Source organism: Mobula birostris, chromosome 8 (genome assembly GCF_030028105.1).
Source record: "Mobula birostris isolate sMobBir1 chromosome 8, sMobBir1.hap1, whole genome shotgun sequence".
Lineage (NCBI taxonomy): Eukaryota > Metazoa > Chordata > Chondrichthyes > Myliobatiformes > Myliobatidae > Mobula > Mobula birostris.
The window spans coordinates 65,067,761-65,080,112 of record NC_092377.1 but is presented as its reverse complement, the minus strand read 5'-3'; the positions used below and the strand labels follow the sequence as shown (position 1 = coordinate 65,080,112).

General features: G+C 41.7%; 1 protein-coding gene across 2 annotated transcripts in view; it reads right to left on the bottom strand.

Moving 5' to 3' along the window:
• The window catches only part of cnksr3 (cnksr family member 3), a 121,642-nt gene that overhangs the window by 33,201 nt on the left and 76,089 nt on the right, over window positions 1-12,352 (bottom strand). For both annotated transcript variants that reach the window (XM_072265331.1, XM_072265332.1), the window contains exon 6: window positions 11,276-11,395. In XM_072265331.1, coding sequence (XP_072121432.1) covers window positions 11,276-11,395 — 120 coding nt within the window. The remainder of the gene's footprint in view (window positions 1-11,275; window positions 11,396-12,352) is intronic.

The following is a 12,352-nucleotide window of genomic DNA, read 5'->3' as shown; positions in this document are numbered from 1 at the left end:
ATGCTTTGGTAAAAGATATAGAATTGTGATCACTAGCTCAAAAATGTTCTCCCACTGAGCGATCTGACACCTGACTAGGTTCATTTCCCAATACCAGATCAAGGACAGCCTTTTCTCTGGTAGGCTTTTCTACATATTGTGTCAGGAAACCTTCCTGAACATACTTAACAAACTCCACTCCATCTAAACCCCTTACTCTAGGGAAATGCCAATCAACATTTGGGAAGTTAAAATCTCCCACCACGACAACTCTGTTATTATTACACCTTTCCAGAATCTGTCTCCGTATCTGCTCCTCAATGTCCTTGTTACTATTGGGTGGTCTATAAAAAACATCCAGTAGAGTTATTGACCCTTTCCTGTTCCTAACTTCCACCCACAGAGGCTCTGCAGAAAATCCCTCCATGACTTCTTCCTTTTCTGCAGTTGTGACACTATCTCTGATCAACAGTGCCACTCCCCCACCTCTTTTGCCTCCCTCCCTGTCCTTTCTGAAACATCTAAAGCCTGGCACTCAAAGTAACCATTCCTGCCCCTAAGCCATCCAAGTCTCTGTAATGGCCACAATATCATAGCTCCCAGTGCTGATTCACACTCTAAGCTCATCCGTTTTGTTCATAATACTCCTTGCATTGAAATAGACACATCTCAAACCATCCGTCTGAGCGCGATCCTTCTCTATCACCTGCCTATCCTCCCTCTCGCACTGTCTCAAAGCTTTCTCTATTCAGTTCAGTTCCCACCCTCCGGCAATTCTAGTTTAAACTCTCCCCAATAGCCTTAGCAAACCTCCCCACCAGGATATTGGTTCCCCTGGGATTCAAGTGCAACCAGTCTTTTTTGTACAGGTCACACCTGTCCCAAAAGAGGTCCCAATGATCCAGAAATCCGAATCCCTGCCGCCTGCTCCAATCACTCAGCCACATATTTATCCTCCACCTCATTTCTGTTCTTGTACTCACTGTCACGTGGCACAGGCATTAATCCCGAGATTACTACCTTTGAGGTCCTGCTTCTCAACTTCCCTCCTAACTCCCCATAGTCTGTTTTCAGGACCTTCTCCCTTTTCTTACCTATATCATTGGTACCAATATGTACTACAGCCTCTGGCTGTTCTCCTTCCTACTTCACTTCAGGATATCGTGGACACCATCAGAAACATCACAGACCCTAGCACCTGGGAGGCAAACTACCATCCGTGTTTCTTTCCTGTGTCCACAGAATCGCCTGTCTGACCCCCTAACTACAGAGTCCCCTATCACTGCTGCTATCCTCTTTCTTTCCGCAGGAGTACTCTCTAGCATCTGACTTCTCTTCTTCCCTCTCCTGACTGTTACCCACTTCTCTGTCTCCCAAGGCCCGGGTGTGACTACCTGCCTACAATGCCTATGTATTACCTCCTCACTCTCCCTGACCAGACGGAGGTCATTGAACTGCATCTCCAGTTCCCTAATGCGGTCCCTAAGGAGCTGCAGCTCGATGCAGCTGGCGCAAATGTGGTTGTCCAGGAGGCTGGGAGTCTCCAGGACTTCCCACATCTGACACCGAGCACAGAACATTGGCCTCACACACATACTTTCTGTCTGTATTCTACAAATGCAACCTACCTCACCTCGGCGCGTTATTGTCGAAGCCTCGTTGAGCCAAGGCCCTCTTAAAATGCCCTCTACTCCGCTGCCTGCTCATCCCACACCCGTTCTATAAAGCTGTCTCCTTTTAAACTTTTCTCACTGTTGTAACTCTACTTCCTCAAAACTACCTGCCCCTCCACCCATAATAATTTTGGTGAAATAATAACTTTCATATTTTTCTTTAAAGCGAGAGGTATCTGTGAACTGCTTCTGTATGAGAGATGAATGTGTTCCTACACTGTGATGGGGAGATAGAAAGTGAGATGAAGATTTTGATCCAGCCATATGAAAAGGTTGATAACAGGCATTTAAAGAAAGATGCTGACAGTGCGAGATCTGACATTGTCCATGCTGCATTAGCTGTAGTAGTAGTAGTAGTAGTAGTAGTAGTAGTAGTGCGATCACGCGGCATGAGTATGATCTTCTTCTAAGGGGGTTGTCGGTTGTCTGTTGTCTCCGGTGGCTGTAGAGGCCAATCAAGGATCCACACATTCCTGTGCAGTCAGGGTAGTTGTGTCTTCTGGTTATTCAGTTCTTCCTTTCAAAGCTGCCACTTATTCGCTGTGGCACAATGGAGGTCGTTCTCATTTCGCACAGCTCCCTCCAATAGATTTCCTCCAGATGTGTCCATTGAGTGCCATGTCCTTCCAATTCAGATATAATCTTGCATTTCTTCATGTTGATTTGATGTCATCTTCAAAGCATTTCCTTTGCCCATGAGGTCCTTGCTAACCTTCCTTCATCTGGGAGTAAAGGCTCTGTTTGGGGAGATGTGAGTTATGCATATGGATAACATGACCTATCCATCAGATTTGGTATTGGTTTGTTGAAGTAGACACGCTGCTTCACGTTGGCCTCCTCCAGTACGCTGGTGTTAGTGGATCTGTCCCTCTAGCTGATCCTCAAACTCTTTTGTAAGGATTCAAAAAAAACACCACATTATACAACAGATCACCGCTACTGTGAATAATAATGATCATCCTTCATAAATTTATGGTATACATAAGTTACATACCTAGCCCAAGCCTTGCTGCACATGTACACCTACTAATTAATTACAGAGCCAAACAATGCAAGTGTGTGAGATGCTGTCACTTCTAGCATGAATGAGTTATTGCTGTCTAATGCAAAGCCACTGGCGGTGGCAATGGACTGAGAAATTATCCTGTTATTCACTTTATAACTTCCGTAATTTTACAGATAACCATGGGTAGATTGTTCAGTAAAACTGGTAAATTGGTTTATTATTGTCACATATACCAAGGTACAGTGAAAAAAAACCTGCGTTATATACCAGCCACGTAGTCAATATCCCCTTGATAACAGAAACAGTTAGATGGTGGAATACTAATCTATGGTGAATGATGCTGAGAACAAGTGGCCTGGAAAGATTATCCTTGCAGACTTTCTGGCTGCCCAAGGATAAACCATTTTTGGTTATGGATTACCACCATTGATCTTGGATGTTGACTCATCATACACCAAATAGCTCAGCTGCCCAATCCAAGCATGACAAAACGTTTCGCTTCCAAACCCTCTTCCCCCACCCTCGTTTGAGCCAGGTGCATATTCTGATGAAATATTTGGTTTCAGGTTATACTCAGTGACCTCAGCCTAGCAGGGTGCCCTACTGAATTTTAATCACGTCCGGCTTTCTTTTGATCAATTTTGTTTCATTCTCAAATATGTCAGATATTATATTTATTGCAACAATTGGATAGAGTGTGGAGCTAATAAGTGCTTGTGTTTGGAACAGCCTGGTCTTGATTAGGTTCAAGCTGAGATCTCCGCATTCACAAAGGCCTTGGTGGAGTGCAAGAGTTTTGGTTCGATTTGTTGCCAATGAGATTATTTAGCTCTTTTTAGTCTGAGTTAAATGGCACAAAAGGAGGCCCTTTGACCCACCAAATCCATGCTGATCATTAAGTACACATTTGCACACGTGAATCCTATTTTATTCTCCATACATTCCCATGAATTCTCTCACCCTCCTATACACAATGGCCATTAACCTATCAAGCTGCACAACTCTGGGATGTTACTGGAACCTAATGCACCAAGAAAGCACACCCTTACACTGTACCAAGTTAGTTCAATCTCTACTGTAACCCAACAGATGCACTGAAAATTCTTCTCAATGTTAACACAAGAGTCAGTCATCAGAAGCTGTCAGGTAATATGCAACATGTACATCTGTGACAATAAAGCTATTCTCTTGTTTGTCTCATACCCCAATGTCAAAGTCAGCTGACTTCCAGCACATTGCCAACTTGGATAGTGCTGGTAGTATTGTCTATACTCAAGCTCCCCCTCAGTGTATGTTTTGTGCTGTTGCTGCCTTCTGACCTTTCTTCTGGTTCAATTCAAAATTAAGGAGCACTGTTTCACTAGGCAAGGAGAGATTTAGGCACCAAGTACAAGGAGGTGATTTTGTTATTGCAAGAGATACTACAGATGCTGGAAATCATGCACAACTGACACAAAATAATAGAGGAACTCAGTAAGTCAGGTAACTCTTATGGAGGAGAATACGCAGTTGGAGTTTTGGGCTGAGACCCTGTATCAAGGCTGGAAAGGAAGGGGAATTAACGACAGGACAACAAGGTTGGGGAAAGGGATAAGAGTACAAGCAGCAGCTGATAGGTAAGACCAGGTGAGAGGGAACAAACTTTCATTTTCCAGCTGGATAGCCTTTAACCTGAGAGCATGAACATTGATTTCTCTTTTATTCCCCATTCTGGTTACCCTCTCACCTCTTCTCTTCTCCTCACCTCTCCGGTTACCTTCCTTCTTCCCTTGATTTCATGGCTCATTGGCCTCTCCAATTAGATTTCTTCTTCTTCTGCCCTATACCAGTTCCATCTATCACCTTCCAGCTTCTGGTTTAATCTCTCTTCCCCCACCACCCACCTCACATGGTCCTACCCATCGCCTAGAAACTTGGAGAGAGAGGGGGAGAGAGAGAGAGAGAGAGGGGGAGAGAGAGAGAGAGAGAGGGGGGGAGAGAGAGAGAGAGAGGGGGAGAGAGAGAGAGAGGGGGAGAGAGAGAGAGAGGGGGAGAGAGAGACAGAGAGACAGAGAGACAGAGAGACAGAGAGACAGAGAGACAGAGAGACAGAGACACACCTTAACTCCAAGTGGAGTCATCAGGACACCGGTGTTTTTATTTTTTTAGCAGGCTTTCTTCTTTTTATGAGGCCGAGTTGCTAGCTCGACGCTCAACCCAGCATGGATGGAAAGTGGGCAAGGGAGCCGGCTGGATTCGAACTCGGGAGCCTTTGCTCTGAAGTCTGGCCTGATGCCACTACGCTTTCTTACTACCTTCTTATTCTACTTCTGCCCCCTTCCTTTCCAGTCCTGATGAATGGTCTTGGGCTGAAATGTCAACTGTTTATTTCCTGCCAATAGAGGCTGCTTTCTTGCTGAGTTGCTTCAGTATTTTGTGATATAATGTTTTATCCCTTTAACTTGAAGCTGTGGACATTTAATGGAATCAATACAGAGTGCACTATTCCCTTCAAGTCCTTGTCAACACACCTATCCGACAATCACTGGGCCCACACTCCTAATGCAATGTGAAAAGTTATCTGGTGGAATTTACATAAAGCCATGCAACGCTGAAACCAAATGATTATTCAATCCATACAAAAGCTTGATTAAAAACACCTGTCAGACAAATTATTTATTTTTCCAAAATCTATAAAGTTCAAAATCTCCATGGAAGTAAAACATTCAGATAATACTTAGTGGAATATGTGTTGGATCTCCAAAGTAATTTGGCAAGACCCCAGGATGCCAAACAGATGTTAGCTAGACTTTTTTGGCCAAGACTGAGTGAATCCTACAGATTGATATGTCCTGTTTTTGTTTTTGTTTTTGTCAATGATCGTGAGTATCAATAGCTTTCAATCCTCTTTAAATGTTTACCCACAAAGAATGGAAATGAAATTAATTGCTATCCCTTTCCTTCACTTTGAATCATTATACACAGAGCTTCAGATTTACTTGGTGTTCCTTCCCAAGAACTAGTCTGGTTCAGCACATAATTTGACTTGGCAATTGAAAAAAAATCAACTAAGTCTTGGACTGACTAGTTTAGCACGTAATTCAGTACATTTAATTTTGGATATCCTAAGAATACGCTTCCCCATTATTTATATTCACCTTACTTAACATTCCTAAAGCACAAAAAAATTTTGTCCCAAAATTCAGAAAAACGAAAGGCTACTTAACCAAAATACCTTCCCTGCAAATGTCACTAAAACAAAAGTCCTATTGAAAATAATGGAAACAATGCAGATACCTAAAATTCTTTCAGTCTATAAAGTTGCAATTCCACACAGACAATTTGGATCTTTCCCAAATATCCTAATACAATCAGGGTCTATGTGAATTGCAAGTACAGCTGTGAACTTCTTTCATTTTTGAACCATAACGAAGAGCCAGAGTATCAGCCACACGCAAGAGTTCTGAAAATATTTAACTTAATGCATACATTCTGCAGAAACTCTCGAACATTAGTTATTTTACACCGAGAGCAGGGAAATGGGTGGAAAAAAAGGTTCTTATCAGTTTTGCCTTCTGAGATGCTGGCATTTGGGTATTATAAATGACTGACACCATCATAGAATGAGATATTACATATAACTGTGAGAAAAAAAATCAACACATTTTCAAAATAGAAGTTAGGAACAAAGTATTAAAATTCTCTAATTTAGAAATTAAAATGCTGGTAAACCATAGTAATTAATTTGTCAAGAACACAGACAGAAAAGACACAAGGAAATACCCTTTTCTTGAGTACTCTTTGAAACTGCAGGTTCCCAAGTTATCAACTCCCTCACAACTTAACACACACAGCTTTGTCCCAAAATTCAGAAAAATGAAACGCTACTTTAAATTCCAGCTTGCCTTGATCATTTCTTGCATACTACACACTTTAGTAAAAGGTCACAAATAAGAAATGAAGTTGATCAAATTTATTAAACAGCCTGCTTTTTAAAACAAGTGAAGCACAAGAAGCTTGGATGGAAAGGACATTGGTGAGGTACAATTGAAAGGCAGAAGAAGTTTGAACAACTATGCCAGTTGCTCTTTCTTAGTATCTTAGCAAATCTGGGAAATGCATATAAGCAACATCAAAATGGTTTTCCCTGGGAGTCAAAAGTGGGTCATTATTTTGCAGCAATACAGAGAGGTACCAACTACAGAAGGGGCAGTGTTGGACCTCCTGTTAGGGAATGAGATAGGTCAGGTGACGGAGGTATGTGTTGGGGAGCACTTCGGGTCCAGTGATCACAATGCTATTAGTTTCAGTATAGTTATGGAGAAGGATGGGTCTGGATTTTTGATTGGAGGAAGGCTAACTTTGAGGAGATGCGAAAGGATTTAGAAGGAGTGGATTGGGACAATTTGTTTTATGGGAAGAATGTAATAGAGAAATGGAGGTCATTTAAAGGTGAAATTTTGAGGGTACAAAATCTTTATGTTCCTGTTAGGTTGAAAAGAAAGGTTAAAAGTTTGAGCGAGCCATGGTTTCAAGGGATATTGAAACTTGCTTCGGAAAAAGAGAGACATCTACAATAAATATAGGAAGCATGGAGTAAATGAGGTGCTCGAGGAATATAAAGAATGTAAAAAGAATCTTAAGAAAGAAATTAGAAAAGCTAAAAGATATGAGGTTGCTTTGGCAAGTAAGGTGAAAATAAATCCCAAGGGTTTCTACAGTTATGAATCAGAGTGGACAGCTATGTGTGGAGCCAAAAGAGATGGGGGAGATTCTGAACAATTTCTTTTCTTCGGTATTCACTAAGGAGAAGGATATTGAATTGTGAAAGATAAGGGAAACAGGTAGGGAAGTTATGGAAACTATGATGATTAAAGAAGAGAAGTACTGGTGCTTTTAAGGAACATAAAAGTGTATAAGTCTCCGGGTCCTGACAGGATATTCCTTAGGACCTTGAGGGATGTTAGTGTGGAAATAGCAGGGGCTCTGACAGCAGTATTTCAAATGTCATTAGAAACAGAGATGGTGCCGGAGGATTGGCATATTGCTCATGTGGTTCCATTGTATAAAAAAAGGTTCTAAGAGTAAACCTAGCAGTTATCGGCCTGTGAGTTTGACATCAGTGGTGGGTAAATTGATGGAAAGTATTCTTAGAGATGTTGACTTCTCCAGTGCGTTCAACACCACCCGCCCTGCTCTGCTGGGGAAGAAGCTGACAGCGATGCAGTTTGATGCTTTCCTGGTGTCATGGATTCTTGATTACCTGACTGGCAGACCACAGTACGTGTGCTTGCAACACTGTGTGTCCGACAGAGTGATCAGCAGCACTGGGGCTCCACAGGGGACTGTCTTCTCTCCCTTTCTCTTCACCATTTACACCTCGGACTTCAACTACTGCACAGAGTCTTGTCATCTTCAGAAGTTGTCTGATGACTCTGCCATAGTTGGATGCATCAGCAAGGGAGATGAGGTTGAGTACAGGGCTACGGTAGGAAACTTTGTCAAATGGTGTGAGCAGAATTATCTGCAGCTTAATGTGAAAAAGACTAAGGAGCTGGTGGTAGACCTGAGGAGAGCTAAGGTACCGGTGACCCCTGTTTCCATCCAGGGGGTCAGTGTGGACATGGTGGAGGATTACAAATACCTGGGGATACAAATTGACAATAAACTGGACTGGTCAAAGAACACTGAGGCTGTCTACAAGAAGGGTCAGAGCCGTCTCTATTTCCTGAGGAGACTGAGGTCCTTTCACATCTGTCAGATGATGCTGAGGATGTTCTACGAGTCTGTGGTTGCCAGTGCTATCATGTTTGCTGTTGTGTGCTGGGGCAGCAGGCTGAGGGTAGCAGACACCAACAGAATCAACAAACTCATTCGTAAGGCCAGTGATGTTGTGGGGATGGAACTGGACTCTCTGACGGTGGTGTCTGAAAAGAGGGTGCTGTCCAAGTTGCATGCCATCTTGGACAATGTCTCCCATCCACTACGTAAAATGTACTGGTTGGGCACAGGAGTACATTCAGCCAGAGACTCATTCCACCGAGATGCAACACTGAGCATCACAAGAAGTCATTCCTATCTGTGGCCATCAAACTTTACAACTCCTCCCTTGGAGGGTCAGACACCCTGAGCCAATAGGCTGGTCCTGGACATATCCTGGCATAATTTACATATTACTATTTAATTTAATTATTTATGGTTTTATTACTATTTAATTATTTATGGTGCAACTGTAATGAAAACCAATTTCCCTCAAGATCAATAAAGTATGACTATGACTACTATGACTGTATATATAATTATCTGGATAGACAGGGTCTGATTAGGAACAGTCAACATGGATTTGTGCGTGGAAGGTCATGTTTGACAAATCTTATTGAATTTTTTGAAGAGGTTACTAGGAAAGTTGACGAGGGTAAAGCAGTGGATGATCTCATGCCCCATGCAGCACAGAACATCGCGTATCATTTGTGAAAGAAGGCTCCAAGTCAAGGGTGTACAGCGCAGGCGCACGATCAAGCATACTTTCTTCAGCCAACGATTGGTGTGTCAAGGTTGACCTGGATGGGAAAGGCAGTTTCCCAGAGCAAATAGCTTTCACAACACTGCGTCCAGATATAGTCGTATGGTCTGACACCAGTAGAGAAGTGGTTATTGGTGAACTCAGTCCCTTGGGAAGACAACATCGATGAAGCCCATGAGCGCAAGTTAACCAAGTATGCAGAATTAAGATCAGAGTGCAGAGACAGAGGGTGGAAGGTCTCATGCTATCCCCATTCGAAGTAGGCTGCCGTGGGTTTATTGTGTTTACTCTCCAGAAGTGGCTGCGTGACCTTGGCTTCACTAGAAGAGAGATCAAGTCAACCAGCAGGGCTGTAGCTGAGGCAGCAGGGAAAAGATCAGCATGGGTATGGACCAATTATGTCCAGAGGGGCAGATAGTCAGACAGTGTATACATCTTTTGCAAACCCTTCAGTAGTTGCATAGACACCTGAAGAGCAGACTATCTGTTCGATGGAAGTGACCAACAACTCTGACAGAGGCAGATGCCAAGTTTTTAAGCTCACCAGTGGGAGGTGGTGCTTTAGCACTGCTGGCCCACCACCTTGAGGCAGTCATGATCATAAGCGGGCCGAAACTCTGGAAGACAGGTGGCAGATCAACTGATGATCCCACTGGTGATAGCACAGGACAGCTAACATCTTAGTCCATGTGTATTTCGTAACTCTTTGTCTATATGGACTTCAGTAAGGCCTTTGACAAGGTTCCACACAGAAGGTTGGTTAGGAAGGTTCAATCGTTAGGTATTAATATTGAAGTAGTAAAATGGATTCAGCAGTGGCTGGATGGGAGATGCCAGAGAGTAGTGGTGGATAACTGTTTGTCAGATTGGAGGCTGGTGACTAGTGGTGTGCCTCAGGGATCTGTACTGGGTCCAATGTTGTTTGTCATATACATTAATGATCTGAATGATGGGGTGGTAAATTGGATGAGTAAGTATGCAGATGATACTAAGATAGGTGGAGTTGTGGACAATGAAGTAGGTTTTCAAAGCTTGCACAGAGATTTAGGCCAGTTAGAAGAGTGGGCTGAAAGATGGCAGATGGAGTTTAATGCTGATAAATGTGAGGTGCTACATTTTGGTAGGACTAAACAAAATAGGACATACATGGTAAATGGTAGGGCATTGAAGAATGCAGTAGAACAGAGGGATCTAGGAATGATGCTGCATAGTTCCCTGAAGGTGGAATCTCATGTGGATAGGGTGGTGAAGAAAGCTTTTGGTATGCTGGCCTTTATAAATCAGAGCATTGAGTATAGGAGTTGGGATGTAATATTGAAATTGTACAAGGCATTGGTGAGGTCAAATTTGGAGTATTGTGTACAGTTTTGGTCACCAAATTATAGGAAAGATGTCAACAAAATAGAGCGAGTACAGAGAAAGATTTACGGGAATGTTACCTGGGTTTCATCACCTAAGTTACAGAGAAAGGTTGAACAAGTTGGGTCTTTATTCTTTGGAATGTAGAAGGTTGAGGGGGGACTTGACAGAGGTATTTAAAATTATGAGGGGGATAGATAGAGTTGACGTGGATAGGCTTTTTCCATTGAGAGTGGGGGAGATTCAAACAGGAGGACATGAGTTGAGAGTTAAAGGGCAAAAGTTTAGGGGTAACTTGAGAGGGAACTTCTTTACTCAGAGAGTGGTGGCTGTGTGGAACGAGCTTCCAGCAGAAGTGGTTGAGGCAGGTTTGATGTTGTCGTTTAAAGTTAAATTGGACAGCTATATGGACTGGAAAGGAATGGAGGGTTGTGGGCTGAGTGCAGGTCAGTGGGACTAGGTGAGAGTAAGAGTTTGGCACGGACTAGAGGAGCCGAGGTGGCCTGTTTCCATGCTGTAATTGTTATATGGTTGTATGGTTATATTACTAACTAGCTAATTGCTTTTTTTCTGCAGTGCAGCTGAAATGTGTTTTTAGGGTATAAAGATGATTGGAGCAAGATTGTAGAATATGAAAGATAATTCTAGGTAGGATACATTTACAAGGTAGACTTGTAGAAAAAACACAAATGAAAATAGCTACGATAGGGATGATAGACAAGAAAGTATATTGGAGAAAGTAAAAAGCCCACTTACCAATCCTTCATTTGGTTTGATGTTTACCAACTGAACTTCCTCAAGACAAGCACTCTGGCTTAATAATGGATCTGAAGTTGATCTAATTGTTTGATCACAAATACCATGAAGAACTTTACACTGGAAAAAAAAAGAGAATTGAATTATGATGTATAGCTGAAGCAGATCAAAAACAAGTATCCTAATACAGGAGGGGGTGAAAAACCTTCAAAAACTAATATAATTTAGTAAAATGTAGCTGATAGATTTTTCCTATTAACATTAGTATTTTATAACTCTGCTGGCTTATAGTTTTGTTTGCCGTCCTCTAATATTTTCCTACTAAATAAATTTCTGTATTATAAAATGTAGGAATAAACAACTGGACTCAACTCAGATTTGTAAAGGCGCTTTAATTACATTAGGCTACTAAAACCAGAGGCAGAGCAATGTTGGCATGTTATGCTGCTTTCATCATGATGCTGTAACAAGAAGATGAGATTGAAAATGTTCATCAAAAGCATCCAGAAGGTGTCACAAATTTGAATTCTAAGTGCCAGATTTAATACTTCAGATAATCTTCCAAATTAAAACAAAATCTGGGCCGTACCCTCCAAATATCTGGACCTGCCTCTCGGTTTTTTTGCACTACCTTACTTTCCATTTTTCTATTTATGATTTATAATTTAAATTTTTAATATTTACTATCGATTTGTAATCCAGGGAGCAGGAAGCACAGAATCAAATATCACTGTGATGATTGTACGTTCTAGTATCAATTGCTTGGCGACAATAAAGTATAAAAAAATCCTGCAAGTTCAGAGAGGTAGGCTAGGCAAATCTAATTTGAAAAGTACATAATATTTCAATTTTGTAAAATAAATTTAGACTATTAACATAGCATGCCTTAACTGTAAAGTCCCATTGTAAAACAATCATGCCATCTGCAAGTAGCATAATACTATGATTGCTTAATTTCTTTAACTACATCCAATGACGTAACAATTAACTACTGTTATTTTAAAACAGCCACGATTTTATTGTGAAGCACACGATTTAAAAACATCAATATGCTCTTGAAATTCACTAGAAAATAAG